General features: G+C 49.6%; 1 protein-coding gene across 5 annotated transcripts in view; it reads left to right on the forward strand.

Annotated features, from left to right (window-relative positions):
• The window catches only part of Schip1 (schwannomin interacting protein 1), a 118,681-nt gene extending 100,292 nt beyond the window's left edge, over positions 1–18,389 (forward strand). For all 5 annotated transcript variants that reach the window (XM_076867141.2, XM_076867140.2, XM_076867144.2 and 2 more), the window contains 5 exons: positions 9,369–9,486; positions 10,474–10,671; positions 11,388–11,511; positions 14,176–14,269; positions 17,769–18,389. In XM_076867141.2, coding sequence (XP_076723256.1) covers positions 9,369–9,486; positions 10,474–10,671; positions 11,388–11,511; positions 14,176–14,269; positions 17,769–17,820 — 586 coding nt within the window. In that variant the 3' untranslated portion in view covers positions 17,821–18,389. The remainder of the gene's footprint in view (positions 1–9,368; positions 9,487–10,473; positions 10,672–11,387; positions 11,512–14,175; positions 14,270–17,768) is intronic.
• The last annotated feature ends 900 nt before the right edge of the window (positions 18,390–19,289 follow it).

The raw sequence follows: 19,289 nt of genomic DNA on the forward strand, positions 1-19,289 counted from the left end.
GCTTACCAGTGCCTTCTTTGTAGTTTTCAGAAAGTCTTTGGGCAATCTATAGAAAGTCCACCTTCTTTTATGCCCTCTTGCAAGAATTACCTTAAGTATTCTAAAATATTGCACAATTTCTCAAAGCAATGAAAGATTTAAAGTGGATCTTTTGCAGAGTAATAAAATGAAAATGACAAAACATATTTTATTAGGTAAGCAAGTCTTCTCTTTCACAAACCTGAAACAAAAGCAAATTGGTATTTGTGAAATCTTCTTTGTCTAATAAGTAGCCTGGCTTTACAGTCATGCCAATGACCCGGCTTAATTAGGTGCAATTAATTTTGTGAGGCAGAATCTGACATCTTGCTGGAGGCATGACCAGCTGTACCCTGTCTTATGAATTTTTTTTTTTTTTAATCACCAATGAGAATTCAGTTGCCTGAGCAAAGGGGTGGGAGGCAGGGAGAGAAGAGGCCACAGGGCTGCATTTTATATTTAAAAACAGCTCTGCTGGACAGCTGAGTGTTTAATTAAAAGAGCTTCCAGGAGTTGTTTTTCATTGGCGCATCATCATTGACAGTTCTCATGACTTTATCACTGCATTTGCACTCCCTGCGGACAGTGGTTGCTCATGTGTGTTGAACACACGCAGCCCAGTGATGACCAGGCACCGTGGAACATCTGCTGCTGCTGGGAGCCCTGTGCCCTGGCCAGACAGCCAGGCGGCCCTTTCATTCAGGCTTGCAGTACAACTCTTTATGCCCTGCGGTTGCTCTCATCTGGGTCAGTGCATGCATTAAACCCCAGGAAGATGTCTCACTCGGGCCCAAAGCCCTCACATGCTGCTGTTTGCCAGATTGGGAGGGAAAGGTAGAGCCACTGGCCATGGTAGGTGATGTGTTTTTAAGTGGATGAGAATTTGCATGGTTTAAAACTGAGCAGCATCTTTGGAAGTTGAGTTGAAGCTCACATCTTCCCACCGTAGCCCCCAACTTCTGGTGCCCACTTCCCTCTGCAGACGGCCACTTTGAGGAGGGTGTCTGTCCTCCGCTGTCACAAGCTCTTTCACTGCACCACATACCGGAGCCCTGTTGGGACCCGTGCCCAGGAAGACAGTGTGTGGGGTGCTGGGAGCCGGGCGGTGGCCTGCAGCCTGGCTCTGCCGCCCAGGGGCACTTCACCACCTTTCCCTCAGTGTCGTCCTCTGTGCAGCGGCTGCCTGCTGCTCCATCGAGTGCCTGGACAGCGTCTGCACTGCACTGGGTTTTGCTGTGCCCACTTTATCACTGTCGCTTACTCCTGGATACCGCTGGCTATAAGGCCATTGCTTTATGTATCACAGAAAAAAACCTCTGCCAGCTACCATGTGCCCGCTCGGCACCATGAGCATCCTTTCCGTCATTAGAGTCCTTTGGGACTCGGTTGGACATGTGCATTTGTCGTGTCTCCTGGACCCAGACGAAGGAAGGGGAGGCGTGCTGGTGGAGTGGTCGCCCCCCTGCCTTCTCACCAGATGCTGCTTCCCGGTTGTCTCCTCCTGGTCACTTGGGTGTCCTCAGCAGGCACAGCACCTTCTTATCCAGGGACAGCATGCAGAACCGCCTCCCATGGAGGCCCTCACCTGACTCAGAAGTGCACTCTGGCCGCCGGCTGCTGGGATGGCATCTGTGATACACCCTGGTTTTAAAGATGACACAATGTGAATTTCCATGCTTCACAGAGTCAGCGCAGCCCTGTAGACCCACCACTGTTTCAACAACCATTTGGAATTCAGTGGTTAGAATTTGAATCCTGGAAGAGGAACCAAGCCTCAGCGGCAGCCCCCAACAGTTTCTCAGCACAGACATCGCAGGTGATGAAAGTAGCACTGTGGGGTTGAGAAGAGAAGAACTGGAATTGGGACTTTCACTAGGGGTTTGGGTGGCGCTCAGGGGTGGAGTACAATGCACCAAATCAAAAATTTTTTTCACCTAATTTAATCATACTCCAAGGCCATGTCTATTCCCCAGCCATGGGAGCCATAGCCGGTGTCTGGGCCCACAGAGTTTTCCTCTAGCCCACCTGGCTCCATAGCTGCCTGCAACAGGTGGGACAGACAGTTCAAACTCCAGGCTGGCAGGTGAATAGGCAGCACAGCTTTGAAAATACAGACAGTTCATTTATGCTGATTACTTAGGGCCTATAATTTACTGAGATCCAAGGAGAGTGGGATTGAGGCTAAGGATCCATGCCAACAGTTGAACGAAGAGTCCAGCACAGAACAGTTCTAAGAAGATGTGTTTCCTGCTGCCCACGAATCTCCCACCACCGAGCACCCTGCCAGGAACAAAAGCTCCTCCTGACTCACGCTTGAGTCATGGTCCCCACAGGACACTTCTGCGTCAGCCCCCAGCCCCACCAGCTGTCCACACTGAACCACTCACCTACCCCCTCAGCATACAGTGCTAATCATCAGCTCTCATTTTCTCTCCTTTTCCTTTTCTAATGGTGCTAAATGCCCACACGTGGAGGCGCTCAGGAGATACATCCAGTGCCAACTCTGCCACCAAAATGCTTAGTGTATTTATCCCCTGCCACTTTTCCTACACATACCCTCTGTGCTCATTTAGAAAGTGCAGTCATTCTCTGGCTGCTTCACGTCAAAGCACGTCAGGAGCACTTGGCTGTGGTCATAGCTATGCTGTATTTTTACTAGTTGCAAAATTGCACGTGACGCCTCTCACTGTAACATACTTAATTGCTCTCTGGTTAGGCATTGGAGGTGTTTCCGCTTTATGTTTTGGTTTGCTTTCTTTAGCCTTTTTTCTTCCATTTGTGAATTAACTCCTTCTTCTCAAAGTGCCCTGGCCCCTCAGGATGCTGTCCTGGACACTCGGACACCAGCACCATGACCTGGTGCAGCTCAGCCTCATTCAGCCTCTGTTTTCTCATGTGTGCAATAGGGCTCATGACCCTAGCTGCTCCTGGGACCTTGCTTTATGAATATCCACACAGCTCAAATGTTTGTCTCTTCCTAGGTAAGACAGGGAGTGTCTGTTGAATGTGAGTCCCTGCTGGGGTTATGCGTACCCCACATCTCTGCTCTCTGCTCGTACACTGCAGTGCCTGATCCAGGCACTCAGGACTTGTTAGAAGTCCTGGTTTGATTCTGGCTCAACTCCCGAGTGTCCACATACAAGGCGGTCATGAGCCTAAAATGACTTTAGGAGCCAACAGGAACAAATGGGTGGAGTAGCCCAGATAAGAACATGAGGAATCGTGGGGCCTGGTCGTATCTGGGGGTCCGAAGTCAGATACATAGAGAGCCAGGCACAGAAGAGATACTCGAAAATGGCAACTTCTTATTTCCAAATATAGACCTCCTGGAGATCCTCTGGCCATAATTAAGATGAAAGTGGACCTCGTGTGGTGTCCAGGAATAGTGGTTGTTTTAGGATCGGGAGAGACCATTGGTGCTGGAGAACGTTCCTGTTGGAAATGTGTTTTCCCAACCTTAAGGTCTTATAATTCCAAATTCAATTATAGGGAAGTGGTCATTAGTGAAGGAAATGGACGCTAATGTGGACTAAGAACCACCAGCTGCCTGAGGAACATGAGCATTTATGGCTCTCTGGAGACGAGTCAGGCTGCAGGGCGATGCTTCTCCCAGGCCAAGATTGTTCCCCTTCCTCTGAGCCACTTAGGCCAGAGACATTTCTGTGGCAGGAAGGGCTGAGTGCTCAGGAGCTGTCTTCTGAGCACAGACATGTGGGAGAGTCCAGCACCAGCCTTCGAAGAGGATTTAGAAGAGGGAAGTCTGTGTGGGACCAGGAGAGAGGGAGCCCAGAAGGGCTGTCCACACGCCTGCAACCCCCAGCTCTGCTGCAGAAACCACAGATGTGGGGTCAGGACAGGATATAAGGGACATGATACCCCCTACCCAGAGTCCTGTTGGGGCACACAGGAATAATCCTGAAGTTCTCTGGACATATAACTGCTGCAGGGTGCTGTCCCAGCTCTCCTGCCTTCACGCCCCCACACCTTGGCTCCTGGGACCTTCCTTTATGAATATACAAGCAGCTCAAGTGTCTGTCTCTTCCTAGGTAAGACAGAGAGTGTCTGCTGAATGTAAATCCCTGCTGGGGTCATTTGTACCCCACATCTCTGCTCGTACACTGCAATGCGTGATCCAGGCACTCAGGACTTGTTAGAAGTCCTGGTTTGATTCTGGCTCAACTCCCGAGTGTCCACATACCGGGTGGTCATGAGCCTAAAACGACTTTAGGAGCCAACAGGAACAAATGAGTGGAGTAGCCCAGATAAGAACATGAGGAGTCGTGGGGCCTGGTCAGCTGCCACTCACCCCTGCCCGGCAAGGACCTGGAGGCTGCAGAGCTGTGGGCAGTAGCTGAAGAGGCCTTTTCCTGCCTCCATAGTTGTCCAGATGACTCACAGCTCCCTGTGTGACGGTGACATAGTGGGACCAGCAGCATTGGCAGGTGCCCACAGCATTCTTCAGAAGTCCACCACAGTTTTCGGCCTGCAGCATCACACACCTGAGCTAGAGAAACTCAGCACGGGCCACCACAGCAGAGTGGACGCGACAGCTGGCTTTCCCAGTCACACATGTGGACAAGCAGAAACCTGGCTTTGCTTTTCTCCTTATTTTTTTTTGAACACTTGTAGGTATTTCCGAGATTCCTGGGACGTGTCCGCATGGAGCAATCAGTAGGGAAAGGAAGAGGCAGAGCTCATGGTTTGGAAGAGTGTTCCTCAGCTTACCATGAGCAGCAGCACCTGTCTGACCAGCCCCACATGCCCTTCAGCGGCGCCTCCACAGTGTGTGAAGCTTTCCCAAGCCTCAGTTGTTCCCACACTCTTCCTTCATGACAGATTCTGAAATATGTTTAGACCCTTGGGTGATTACAATCCATATTTTATGTTCTGTCTCCTTTGAACTTCTCATAAAAATCAGAAAAAAATATAGTATGAAAATATGAGCAATTACTCATTATATGTAAAATCTTTTGACTAATGCATTATGCCCATAGACTAGTTGGGGATGTTGAGTGTCAAATGGCTCACAGGCCATGCTGTTGTAGGCAGATAATGCACAACACGGACCTAAAGTCTGCAGGCACACAGGAAGCTCCCTCTTGCTCTGTTTCCTAAGGAGAGCCCTAGAATTATCTTGAAATCATAAACAACTACAGAACGTTTATGCCCTTTGAAATCATACTGCCAGCAGGATTGCATAAATCTAACCCCAAGGTCAGGAGTAGCATGAGGGAAAGGCCCTAGGTCAGAAGTTACATGTCCAGCCTGAGAGTCATGCACAGGTCATCTCTTGCTCCAGGCAGGGCGCACAGTCAGGAACCACCCCCATGAGCAGGAGGTCAGCAGGGCTGAGCTGGAGTCAGCAGGGTTCTGACCTGTGTGGAAAGGCTCTCTTCTGAGTCTGTGGTCAGTCCAAGGGCAGCAGGGGCCTTCACTGCTCCTGGCTGGCCATCATGGGTGTCTGACCCCCAGAGATCACTACCCTGGGATGTCTTCTGCAGCTGAGTTCTGTCAGTAGTCACATTGCTTCTTTTTGTCCCTGCATTTTGAAGGGAGTGGCATCTTGATGCGAAGTCATCTACCACTTGGCTGCATTTTTGAGATTCCCTTAGTGCCAAGAGGCTCTCATCTCTCTTCACTTCCACGTGTTTTAAGAACACTCTGGCAGTGGTAGCTAGGCATCTGCATGGGTGTTTTGTTTCCATCTTGCAGTCCTGGGGTGAGTCCAGGCTCTCAAGCAAGCTGGGCAGACATCTACCATTCAGCTCCATCCACCCCTTTTATTTTATGTTGAGGCAGGGCCTGGCTGAGTTGCCCAGGCTGGTCCTGAGATTGCTATCGTCCTGCCTCAGCTTCCGAGTTGCTGCGATCACAGGCATGGCCACTGCGCCTGGCTGCACCTCCATGGTTGTGTTCTCTATGAGTGAGCAGATGTCAGTGCTGAACGGCCCCCACTCGGTGTGCTTCCAGCACTGGCCAGTGGGCACCTCCCAGGGAGGCCACTTCTGCTCCCACTGCTGTCTGCAGGAGTCCCTAGTTCATCTTCTCAGATTCTGAGCCTCCTCCACTAAAGAACACCCTCTTCCCAGGCTCTGGCACCCCTGTCAGTGGCCCTGGTGCTGCTGAGTCACCTCGGTACCTGAGGAGAGGAGGGTTCTAGGCTATCCAGGACTCAAACCTTCCCGAAGTAAAACCAACCAGAGGCAGACAGCCAGGTGTATTTGCAGGTTGTGCCTGCCCAGTGCCACTCAGAACACCAGGGAGCCTGGCAGTAGATACCGTGGATGACGTCTGCAAACAAGAAGATGAGGATCTTGTTTTGTTCCCACCGTAGACTGCTTGAGAGGTGCAGGCAAGTCAGCCCGCTGCAGCCTGAGATTGGCTATAAGGCCAGATGCCCTGCAGCCGGAAACCGCAGTGCTCAGAAGTGAGCCTCTAGAGAGAGGGTCATCTGCTCCCCAGCCTGTGGCAGGCAGGCCTTCAGTGGGCTGGGTAGCTGGCTCACCTCACGGTCAGGCTAAATCTCACCCAGAGCCACCTTCCTCTTAAAGCCTACTTGCAGGCTAAAAGCAAGCAAATCCCTCCTGAGCCGGTCTTAAGATGTCTCTACCAAATCCCCTGATCACTGGCTGTGGTGTTTCCTGCACGTGCCTTTCCTATGAGTTCTGGTCAGGAGTCCCTGGTGTCCTTGTATGGAGCCCTGCTGTTTCCCAGGGTGATGAGCCGGTGCCTGGGTGGTGTCCTGGCTCTCCTGGGTGGCCTCTCAGCTCACCTGGTGCTAAGTCTTTTCCCTTTTCCTTTCCTGAGTTAGAAACGGCCTAGATGGGCAATGTGGGTACCGACTGACCCTTACTAGAAGGCCAATTGTGATGCAGAATGGCAGAATTTAAAGTCAGCTTTCTTCAGAATTAGACTTTGCTTTGGAATGATGTTATGTTGGTTTGTTTTCTTATGTATATATTTTTATAATCTGTATATCCAGTGGCCTGGATCTTGCAAGACTTTATTCAACAAATAGAAAAAGCTGCATAATCCTAGATTCGGATTAGGCTTGCCTTTAAAAATGTGTGCTTTTAATTTGCAAAATTTGGGGCTGGGGATGTGGCTCAAGCAGTAGCGCGCTCGCCTAGCATGCGTGCAGCCCGGATTCGATCCTCAGCACCACATACAAACAAAGATGTTGTGTCTGCCGAAAACTAAACAATAAATATTAAAAAACTCTCTCTCTCTCTCTCTCTCTCTCTCTCTCAAAAAAAAAAAAAAAAAAAAAAAAAATCTCCATTAAAAAAATCTCCATTAATTTACAAAATTTCTTTTTCATCATCTTCCAAACCATAGACCTTGAGTTTTATGACTTAAAATGGATTCATTTTAGTTTTAGACCTTCTACAGATATTAAAATTTTAAAACTTAGTTCATGTGGATCAAAGGGAAACCTGACTATAACAGATGGCCCCAAGAAACACCTCCAGTAGAAGAAAGTTAAAAGGAGGTGAATCCCGACCCAGCAGAAGGGCCCTGAGTCTACGGTTCCCTTGCACTTCTCTGGGGTGACCTAGGGTGTTCTCTCTCAGCCAATTGACACTGGCTTTTGGCAACTACCATACATGAGCTGAAGATGTTCTTTCGGAACCGACTTTGCATCAGGGATTTTGGAGACAGGCAAGTGGAACCTGAGCAAGTGGCTCAAGAGGTCCCCTTAGAAAGTCACATTTCCTCTAAAAAGCCTGTGCTCCTTGATCCAGGGCTCCCGTGAGAAGAGAGAGGACAGTTGACACACCTGTGCCAGGTTCTGAAAGCCTCTTCGTCCCTCCTGCACAACAGTGAAGTGTGTGTCACTCACCCCGAGGAGAGAGGTTCATAGCGGTGTGATGTGCTGTGCCTGGGGAGGAAGCGAGGACTTGGACCCTCAGTCCCTCTGACTTCAAGCCCTGGGCTGATCACATGGGAACCTGTGTCTTCCTCCAGGAAGGCAACCCTGTGCCAGGCCCTCCTTACCTACAGTACTGTGGGCCAAGGTGGATTTCCTTAAAGGGGAAATAAGCTGAAGCTTCCAGTCATTATGGAATGTGACAATAGGTGGCAGTGCACACCCTTCATAATTGTGCCTCTGTTAAATTGGATGTTTTTGTTTTTGTTTTCATTTTCTTTTCTGGAGTCCGTTATTTTCACAGAGGCACTTTAAATGCATCATGTGAGCAATGTCTGTGATGCGTCCCTACCACTAGAATTTTAAGGTTCAAAAACAAGTGCCAGGAGCTAGGGATGTGGCTCAAGCGGTAGCGCACTTGCCTGGCATGCGCAGGGCACTGGGTTCGATCCTCAGCACCACATAAAAAAAATAATAATAATAAAATAAAGATGTTGTGTCCACCGAAAAATAAAAAATAAAAAAAAAAACCAAGTGCCAAATGTCCAATAAGCTCCTCTCCGCCTTTCTCCCGTGGTAGTAAAGTTGCCAGAGCAAACTCAGTGTCCTCTGTCCTAACCCTGGTGAGCCACGCTCCTGGCTCCCTTCCTCCAGGAGCCCCCTTGTTTGCCCCTATGTTCACGCGAGGCTGGGCTGCTAAAGACGCTGGGAAATCACTTTTTAAAAAATGCTTTGTCACCAACTAGTCCTGGAAGGCATTTAACTTGAAAAGGAGCTCAGGACAGTCACACCCAAAATGTCCCCAGCTGGGCTTCCCTTCACACCTCCTGTAGCTCCAGGGCCCCTGTGCCCATGCCGGGCTCTGAGGGGTCTCTGCTTGGAGACAGGAGGTGGCCTTTGCAGCTTGCTGCCCTGAGACCACGTCTGGGGACTGAGTCTGCAGTTCCCTTGCACTTCTCTAGGGTGAACCTGGGGTTCTCTCTTAGCCATTGACACTGGCTTTTGGCAACTACCATACATAAAGCCTTCCATTAGACCACCCTGTTCTGTTAGGCCAGAAAGGACTGTCTTCGAGAGCTCTTCCCTTGGATGCTGGCTAGTAAGTTTCTGCATGGTTCCCAGGACAGCACCCTGAGGACACCAAGGTGGCTTTATTTGGCCAAGGACCCCATTCATCTTGATTGACAAGCCTGTGCACTCAGTGGGTCAGAACATTTGTATTGAGTGCTGGCTCTTCTGGTGTTACTCTGGGTGCTGTAATGTCTGGTCTGTAATCATTTTTCACATGACATGAACCTGGTGTAGAATAATGAATAGAATATCAGGAGTCCTCTAGCAAGTGGTCTGTAAGCGGAGGGTAGTATCGTCAGCCGTTTCTCCACCCGAGGAATAGGCGAAACCACCTCTCTTGGCAGCTCGGATAGTGCTGTCCCCTGCAGTGACAAACCACTAAGTAGAATCGTGTCCCATTTCTTTCCAGACTCCAGAGTGGGATGAACCTGCAGATTTGCTTTGTCAACGACAGCGGCAGCGATAAGGACAGTGATGCTGACGACAGCAAGACCGAGACCAGCCTGGACACACCCTCGTCCCCCGTGGTAAGCCTGCTCTCCAGGCAGATGTAGATGCTCCCCGTCCCCTCCCAGCCAAGCATAGGCACCTCCTCATTCTCCCTCCAGGCCTAGCACAGATGTGCCCCCTACCCTTCCTAGCCAGGCGTAGACACTCCCATGTCCCCCCTCCCAGCCAAAGTAGACGCGCCCTTACTCCCATGGCAAGCCTGTGTTCCCAGCTGAGTTTAGACACTCCTTCATCCCCCAGGGTAAGCCCGTGCTCCCAGCCAATCCTGGACACCCCCATTCTCTGTGGCAAGCTGTTGCTCTTAGCAGAGGTGCCCTTGGTTCTGTGGCTACTTGGCTGCTTTTCTGTCTTGAGTCAGGAGCAAATGTTCAGAGATGGAAAAAAGTCTCTGGGAATCGCGTGCTTTTAAAACTGGACAGTAATGGAAAAGTAGAAGTTGAGACGCAATCAGGATACATAAACGTTATTAAAGTTAAGGACTACTTTCATATTAGACAATAAGAGAGATCAGATACTGTTAAAACTTTAAAGAGAAAAAGATGCTTAGCATCCTTCCCCTTTGGGCTTGGAATAGGAATCGTTTCTTTGCCACGATTAGGTAAGTTGGCCCAACAGTGGTGTTCTTGTTGCTGGAAGCTCTTCCACTCTAGGAGGTCTCTCACCCTCTCTACCAAAGACCAGCGAGTAGGAGGTTGTGCTGGTTGCTGAGCGGTGCAACCTCGGACATCACTGGATACCCAAGTCCTGTTTGCTCAAGGACCTTCACACCACCTTCGCTCTGATAGTATCTTCCCCTGTTATTGATTAGACTGATGTATGCCAAAGTCAGAGCCTGTTTTAAAATAGACCTTTACCTGCTACTTGAGACTGACACAGGTCGAAGGGAACGGAGCAGAGCTGGTGGAGAGGGCGCTCAGCCCTGGAGAGGGCTCCGGGAAGGCTGGGCCTTTACCAGCGGGATGTGACTGGCTGGGAAGCTCAGGTTGCTCTTTCTTCCCTCGCAGAGCAAACAGAGCTCTTCCTATTCCGATAGAGACACTACTGAGGAGGAGTCCGAGTCCTTGGACGACATGGACTTCCTCACAAGGCAGAAGAAACTGCAGGCTGAAGCCAAAATGGCCCTTGCCATGGCCAAGCCCATGGCCAAGATGCAAGTGGAGGTGGAGAAGCAAAACAGGAAGAAGTCTCCCGTGGCAGATCTGGTATGCGGCAGTGGTTGGGCTGCAAGTGCCTGTGTGTGTGTGGGGGGCGGGGGGGGAGTCGGGGAGCCACAAGAGTTTGGTGCTGCCCCTGTCCTTTCCCCAAGTGATGCAAACTTGGGTTTCTCTGGGGCAGTTCACAAAAGTACTGTCCCTGAGAAATAATGCAGCTCATTTCTTATTTCTATCGATCATTGTGCTGAAAGACCATGCAACAGCTTTCACAAAAGTAAGCTCTTGATTCAGAGCTGCTTATTAGGGGCGGCCTGAGCCACCCTGGGAGCATGTAGGAAGCAGCCTCAGGACAGGACTGGAGGCTGCAACAGACTCACTCTTGCTGCAGTGACCACTGTGACTTGGTGCAGTCCTGCTGTGGACCTGCTGTGGGGCCCTGGAGTGAAACAGGGCTGGTAGCTTCTGGGTCAGGGCAAGATAGGATTCTGGTGGTGTCCCAAGCGCAGGGCGTGGTGGGGTGAGCCTCTAAGCAGCAGCTATGTCGGTGGTCCTACCCATGTTGGTGTCATTGGTCCCTGGTAATCCTTCATGCTAAGACCAGGCAGAAGGCTTTAGTGCCTGTGGCCAAGTACTCTGTGTAGGTGGCCCGCAGGGAGTGTGATGGGTGAGGCCCCCAGAAGCTGGCAGGGGTGGTGGGTCTCCTGAGTTGAGATGCGCTCAAGCTACGTGCACCTGTTCACTCCTCGGGTTCTCCCCATCTCCAGCTGCCTCATCTGCCCCATATCAGCGAGTGCTTGATGAAGAGGAGCCTGAAGCCAGCCGACCTGCGTGGCATGACGCTGGGCCAGCTGCAGGTGATCGTCAACGACCTCCACTCCCAGATCGAAAGTGAGTGCCGTCGCACATGAGCCTGGTGGTCAGCGCCCCTTGTTGGGTTTGGTGCCTTCGAGCCAAGTTTCTTGGGGTGCCTCCTTTGTTCACGGGGAAAGGAAGGGAACCGTCAGGCTCTTGTTTGAGTGTGGGGTTCCCAGTTCGCAGCACGTTATCTTTAAACTCACCTCTGTCTCCACACGTGGGTGCAGTAGGTAACGTCACTTATCGCACAGTTGGACCTCCTGGTGTAGACATGTGTTTTAGGCATCATCTCAGTCAAACCAAATTAAGATTCATTTTGTGGGATTCTAGGCCCTGAAAGTATATATTACCAACGTGTGAAAATTACGGGGTGACCAAGCGTGGGCTCCCGTATTCAGTATTAGAGATGGATTCTGAAGCCTTGATGGTTCAGTGGTGCAGCATCTGAAATTGCGTTGAAGGATGCAGAGGAGGGTTCTAGATGACACAGGGTTGGCAGGAGGCTGCTGAAGCTGGTTGAGTACATTGGGATTCACGGAACTTTTCTCTGCTTTTGTGTTAATTTTAAGTTCTCCATAATAAAAGCTTAAATCTTGTAGTAGGAAAAAAAGTTCTGTGCCCCAGAGGTTTGAATACACGGGCATTTGGCTAAGTGACTGTAGAAAAAGCCACCCAGGAGCACACTGGAAAAAAAAATAAAATGATTTTCACTAGGGCCCACATACTAAATAACACGTTTAGCACCAAGTTAAAACTGTCCCGATGGTTTTCAAGTCAAAAGATAAGATTATAAGATTTTGACCAAGAAACCATAGATTCCCAGGATTACAAAACCAGGCTCCGTTTTAATGTCGGTTGAGGATTAATTACTAGGAGTGTTGTTCTTTCAAGAACTGAGGGGGATTTCTGAGATTTTCATCATGAATCATCTTCCTGAGATTTGTAAATAAGATTACCATCCCGTCCTTTTCAGGAAGTGAAATTTTAGACCTGTTTGTGTGATTCATTCCCATTGTTTTTAAATTGGAAGCTCCCTGAGCTAAGGGCAGGCAGGGCTCTGAGAGCACTTCCGGGCCCTGTCTGAACACCTCCAGGGGCTGTAGACTACCTGGAGCTCTAGCTCAGTGAGGGCCCTCCCCATGCCTGGGCTGACAGCCTTTGTTCCTGGCTTCTCTGGCGGGGACAAGCCAGAGAGAGCCCACGCTTGTTGGAGTCTGTCAGAAGCAGGAGCCACACTGGCCCAGGGCATGGCGTCGGGTAGGTCACTAGTGACTCTCTACCTACTCATGTTGTCACCCAGTGTTTAGTCTGAGGCATGTCTTCCCTGTTGTCCAGAGATTTCAGGAATTATTTCTTCAGGCCTTACACACCCAGCTATCCCTGAAACCTGACCCACCGCCGTCTTCCTAGACTAGGCTGCACCAGGGATGTACAGGAAGGCTCTGCACCTCTGTCACGCCTGCCACCTCTGACTGGGGTGTCTGATGCATCTATCAGGTGCCCAGGGGCCCCTCTGACTCTCAGTGCAGCAAGGAGCATCCTGAAGGTGAAGGTGGAAACTTAATATGCTCTAGATGCATTGTTCACATTTTTTCCAAACAGAATCCCACCTTCCCTAACAACTTATGTTTTTTAAAAAATATTTTTATTAGTTGTTGAGGGACCTTTATTTATTTATTTGCTTATATGTGGTGCTGAGAATGGAACCCAGTGCCTCACACATGCTAGGCAAGCACTGTACCACTGAGCCACAACCCCGGCCCACCCTAACAACTTATTTTTGTACCAGTAACAATTTCTTTAACTACTGAGCCACATCCCAGCCCTTTCAATTTTTTTATTTTGCAACAGGGTCTCACTGAGTTGCTTAGGGCCTCACTAAGTTGCTGAGGCTGGCCTTGAATTTGCAATCCTCTCCTACCTTAGCCTCCTGAGCCGCTGGGATTATAGGCGTGGACCACCATGCCTGGCTATAATTTCTTCTTCCACTGTGATATGAATGTAATTGAAAATATAGATTGAGACCGGGCACAGTGATGCACACCTGTAATCCCAGCAGCTTGGGAGACTGAGGCAAGAGGATCACAAGTTCAAAGCCAGCCTTAGCAATTGCAAGTGCTAAGCAATTCAGTGAGATCCTGTTTCTAAATAAAATACAAAATAGGGCTGGGGATGGAGCTCAGTGGCTGAGTGTCCCTGAATTCAATCCCTGGTAACCCCCCCCCAAAAAAAAATAGAGAGATTGAGCATCTCTGTATCTGAAATCCACAGTGCTCCAAATTGCTCAAAATCTTCAGATTTTGGAGCAATTTCAGTTTGAAGATTTTCAAATTAGGGCTGCTCCACCAGTAAAATCTATGCAGATATTCCAAAATGCAAAAAAAAAAAAAAAAAAAAACTAAAATCTGAAGCTTTTCTGGTCCCGAGCAATGGACAGGGAGACTCCAGCTCTCCTCCTGGCTTCATTCCTTTCCTTTAGCACCTCACAGCTTGGGGACAGGTCACATGCCCTCTTGATGACTGCTCCCTGGCTTAGGGGAAGTCAGCACGAGAATATGCATCTCTGTGGTGTCTGCCATGATATCTGGCTGTGTGTGTGTTTGCGGGTCATATGTGCTCGCTCGGTGGCTGCAGACAGCACATGTTCTAACCCGGATGCAGCTGGACCCATTTCTAAGTGTCCTTTCTTTGCCCCAGGCTTGAACGAAGAGCTGGTGCAGCTGCTCCTCATCCGAGACGAGCTGCACACAGAGCAAGATGCCATGTTGGTGGACATCGAGGACCTGACCAGGTAGGTCTGGACACATTCTCCACAGGCAGGAAGAAGCCCCCATGGGGGCAGAGCAGGCCCTGGGGAAGGTCACCTCCTGATTGCATGCACGCAGCTCCTGTGTGTCCTTAGCAAATATCTTAGCAGTGTCCTCCTCCCGTGATGAAGTGTCTGTGCGTTCTGACTTCTCATGACTTCTCTTGAACCCTGGGAACAGCTCTAGCCTAGGAGGACCTTATGCTGGAAGACTGTCCCCTAGTAGTGGCTCTCAGCCATTCCATGCTGGTGTGTTCCCAGCACATGAACAGCTGGGTGGTCAGTGCGCCCCTGCCATGCCCAGGAGGCAGGGACACTCTGGCCTCTGTCCACAGCCCTGTGCCCCAGATTCTTCTCACATAGGAAGCTCTGGGACTTGAGTTCCTAGCTCCTCCTGCCGCTCAGTGAAAAGGTGAAGAATGCATCCCTCCTGGGGGATGAGGAAGCCAGCCTGCATGGTCAGCCTCTTCCATTTCCTAGTAGTTTCTCTTATAGAAACCCTGCCATGCGTGTGCGTCCCTCATCAAGCATGAGCAGCATAGGTTACGTGTGTAAGGGACATGAATTGCATATAAGTTCTCGTGACTTCATGTTTACCATTCACCTGTCCTGAGACGGTGCGCATGAAGTCTCTAAGCCAGGAGATAATCATTGCTACTGATACCAGAAATGTGGCTCAGAGAGTAGAGGCCCCGAAAAAGATCACTACTCATCTCACAGCACAGGGGGCTGACCGTGGGCCCAGAAACCTCCCACGGATGCTCTTGGCACCTCCCGCAGGAATGTCTTAGCCCAAAACATGGGGTTCAATCGTCCGCTACCAGTGTGTGCCGTAGAAAGAGTTTTGATAGCAGAATGGATGCTGCAGAGCTAATGCAGGCCCTTTTTAAAAATCCTGTAGTCTTCTCATGCCCTCTAAGCATGTCTGCCAGCATCAAGAACTCACAGTGACACTCAGATGTCACTATTGCCACCTGCAGACACATCCAGACACTGTGAACAGCAGCTGTACAGCAGACCCCTCTGGTTAATCTGAGAGCTCACATTTAGATATCGAGATCATGTGAAGCCTGTGAAATACATGACCAGGACCTACGTTCTCTGACACTCCACAACCCTCTGCACTCTCTGATTCGTTGTGATGCAGGCCTTTCCTGTGCCCTTCTCACAGCCCCATTCACACAAAGGGGCACCACGGGGCTTCTCCTGCCTCTCAGGGTCTGGCTCACACTCAGGTGGCAGTGTACCTCCTGACACCTCTAAGGGGTATGATCCTGGGCATGCAGGCAGAGCCACGGGATAAGAACAGAGACATCACTGCCTTGCAGGTTGGGGAGTCCTGCAGGAGGTTGGGGAATGGCATCTCCACAGCCTTCTACTATAGGGAGCCCAGGGGTTCTTACACATGCCAACAGCAGCTGCCTCAGAGCCCCACAGCCTCAGAAGGCCAGGAGCATAGCTGTGGGGTGATAGGCTCACCTCTCCCTCGGCTGTTCTCCACCAGCCATTCTAGATTCAGTCCAAGCCACTGGGCATCACATCTGGCTGCACATGGGAGCCACCCAGGAAAAAAACTGATTGCAGGGTCCCACCCCAGGGGCTCTGGCTCAGCTGTCCCCTGGGGGCCTGGACACAGGGTCTTACCAAGCTGTCTTATGGGGCTGGGCTTCAGAAATTCTAAGCTCCCAAGTGACACTGGCACTCCCCTGGTGCTAGCCTCTTTAAAGAACCCTCCCTGATCCAAGGCAGACTTGATTTTCAACTGTGGCCCTCCCTTAGCGATGACTACTCAGTGCCTGAGAACTTCTGACACCTCCTTTTAGATTGTGTGACAGTTCTCACCTCGGAGGCTGTAATATTTTCTGATGCCAGTTACTGCCTGTTTTCCTTTTTAGAAAATCTATCGGTGTATGTGTGTGTGTGTGTGTAGGTGCAGGTTCCAGCCCTGTTCCAGGAACTGTGGTTTAATTAGCTACAGGGCAGGCTTAGCTCCCTGGGCATTAGTGTATTTCCTTCCCTAACTTTGCTTGAGCAACAGGCATTAGGTACTTTGGGAAAGTGACCATTGTTCTTTCTTGCACGTACCCAGGGCCGTGGCAGGTCTACTAATGGATGATGTTTCTAAAGAGTGGAGAGCTAACAGCGTCCTTCCCTGAGATCCTTTACTCTTAGATTGACATAACCATTTATTGTGGGCTGCTGCATGTGGGAGTGCCGTGGTCACTTCCTTATTTTTGAAAGTATTTGCAGTTTGTCTTCCCTGCACCAGAGGCGCTCAATGTTCTGCGTTAAGCCTGGGAGTTAGGCTTGATGTTACCAGCTCCCTGGGTGCAGGCAGCACACAGAGCCTGCCCCTAAACGCTATTACAGCTGCAAACCACAGCCTGAGACATTTTTTTTAATCTCTTGCTAACTTTATCATTTTCTATATTCATCCTTCAGAACCACTGTCTTCAGCCCACAAAGCCCCATGCTGTGGGATGTGCCCATCCTGCAGGCCACCCTTTGTCCCTGCTGTCCAACTGTTGGGTCAGCTAACTCTGGGCTCATGGTGCAGCAGAGCTTGGTGAATAAGAAGACTCACCCCCACCCAACCACCGTGATGGTGCCCTGGGCCCAGCCAAGGAGAACTCATGCACATAGGGAGGCACTAACCCCCGCAGGGATATTGTGGGACATTGGCTATGCCAGAGGGAATTAGGTCCTTGGTGTGGGTTCTGGGTCTGGGAGTGCGTGGCGGGGGGCGGTCACAGCACCTCATGGTGACTTTTTGCTTAACACTTATTTTCTATCTGCCTTTCTCTTATTTGCTATTCTTCCTTTCTTGTATCTTCCCTGTAACATATTCCCATGAGAACAGAGACCCCCTTTCCTACTCTGCAAGAAATTCCAGCTTCAGGTGCCATGCCCGACACATCAAAGGCACTTTTTAAATGTTTGTTACTAAAGGTACACACTAAAGGAAATACACTAATGCCCAGTGAGCTGAGCCTGCCCTGTAGCTAATTAAACCACAGTTCCTAGAGCAGGGCTGGAACCTACACCCATACACGTGTGTGTGTATGTGTGTGTGTGTGTGTGTGTGTGTGCGCGCGCGCGCGTGCCCAGGCATACACCAATACACCGACAGGTTTTCTAAAAAGGAAAACAGGCAGTAACTGGTGTCAGAAAATATTACAGCCTCCAAGGTGAGAACTGTCACCCAATCTAAAATCATACTTCCCTGTCTTCATTTTTAAACACAGCACTTTTGTTTTCAAGGGTAGACCCATCAGTCCACCTCAAGTTACCAGCTTACTAAACGAAAGGAATCATGTACAGGGCATGAAATTAAAGAGGTCAGGTCAGTTAGAATAAAGCACGTCTCCTTGATTCGCACATCTCGTTTTGAGCAACTCTGGAGCTCAGTTCTGAGGAGGACACAGTGTTGCTTGGAAAGCAGTCTGGTCTTTCTTGTTAAATAGTCATGTTGTTCGTTTCACAGACATGCTGAGAGTCAGCAGAAGCACATGGCAGAGAAGATGCCTGCCAAGTGAGAGCCACCCGCCACAGCCCGGCGGAGCTGACTTTGCCTCTGTGGTTTGCAGTGCTGTTGCTGAAGGTGGCGCAGAGATAGACCAACAGCCTTGTCATTCATGGATGGTGTCTGAAGCTTCATGTCCAGTGATCGGCCTTTGCTTCTTAATTTATTTTAATTTTTTACTTGTGCCACTTAATATCAGGCATTTTAATAAAATGTTGTTACAAAAAAAAATGTACAGTACTTACACCATCACAAACCATGGTTGATCCGAGGGTGGTTTTAACTTTATTTTTACTTGTTTAGAGGTTTTCGGTTGGAGTGGTATTTTGCATTGACTACTTCATCCTTCGCTGTAGTTTTAAGAACTGTAAATGACGGTGCTATACAAGTCAAAATACATGCCTGCCTCCTAGTGAAGTCGTAGCTCTCCTTAACGTGTATCTTAATCAGTTCTCAACATTTTGTGAATGTTGACTACCTGAAGTTCATTTTCAGATGTGCTATTAACATTCTGTTGGCTTCAGAAGGTTTCTTGGAAGTTTTATGTATAAATATGTAAAATAAAATTAAAACTTTGTTTCATATGATATGTCTTCTTGCTCACTAACAATAGCTGGCTTGTCTCTCTCTATCTTTTCCCCTTCACAACTGCACACCCTACCTAGGAGCCACAGTCCGTGAAAGCCAGTTGCTTTCAGCTTGCGAGGTGGGCTGATCAGGTCACAGCTCTTGCAATCCAATCGTTTCACCTCTGAATATTCCAGCATTAATACGGGAGCTTTGAGGCGACCCCTCATGCCTCCATCATGCTCCTTGTGATGGTTTGAATGTGAGGCTGAATTCAAAGGTAGACTACTTAATCTGGTGGAGGAAATTTTAAGACAGTCTGTCATTGAGTCAGTGCCATGGACATTAATGGTAGGGTTTACCCAGGTTTACTTTGAGAATTGGGAGCAGAAAGCAAAGCCCAAGGATTTTTAAAACTTGGGGTTTGACCATAAAAGTACATGTAAAACTGGGATCAAGGAAGATGTGGTTATTAAAAAGGTTGCAGCCAATAAAGAGATGCTAAGTACTTTGTACAAAGATACCAGGAATGATTCCTTGACGGCATCTCAGGAGACCCCACTCACTACAGACTCAAAGATGTAGAAGGGGAAATTCCTTTGAGAGGAGACCACTGTGGAGGCACCCTGCTCACACATGGGCCACAGGAAGCTGTTGCATTGTACTCAATCACCCGGGCACTCAGAAGCTGCTGCAGCTGTGATTCCAGGAGGCTTACCCACTGCAGGAGCTGATGGCAGACCTTGGCATCATCCATGTGGGGCTGGTTCTGCAGGAATGCAGGATTCTGGAGTTAAGGGATCAGGAGGGGGCAATTCCACGGAGATTTCAGTGGGAAACCAGGCAGGGTATAGCAGGGTCAGAGTCCTCTGAAGGCTGTCCCTGAGAGGCCCATGCATGAAACTGTGACAGTGA

This window comes from Callospermophilus lateralis, chromosome 10, assembly GCF_048772815.1.
Source record: "Callospermophilus lateralis isolate mCalLat2 chromosome 10, mCalLat2.hap1, whole genome shotgun sequence".
NCBI classification, from domain to species: Eukaryota; Metazoa; Chordata; class Mammalia; order Rodentia; family Sciuridae; genus Callospermophilus; species Callospermophilus lateralis.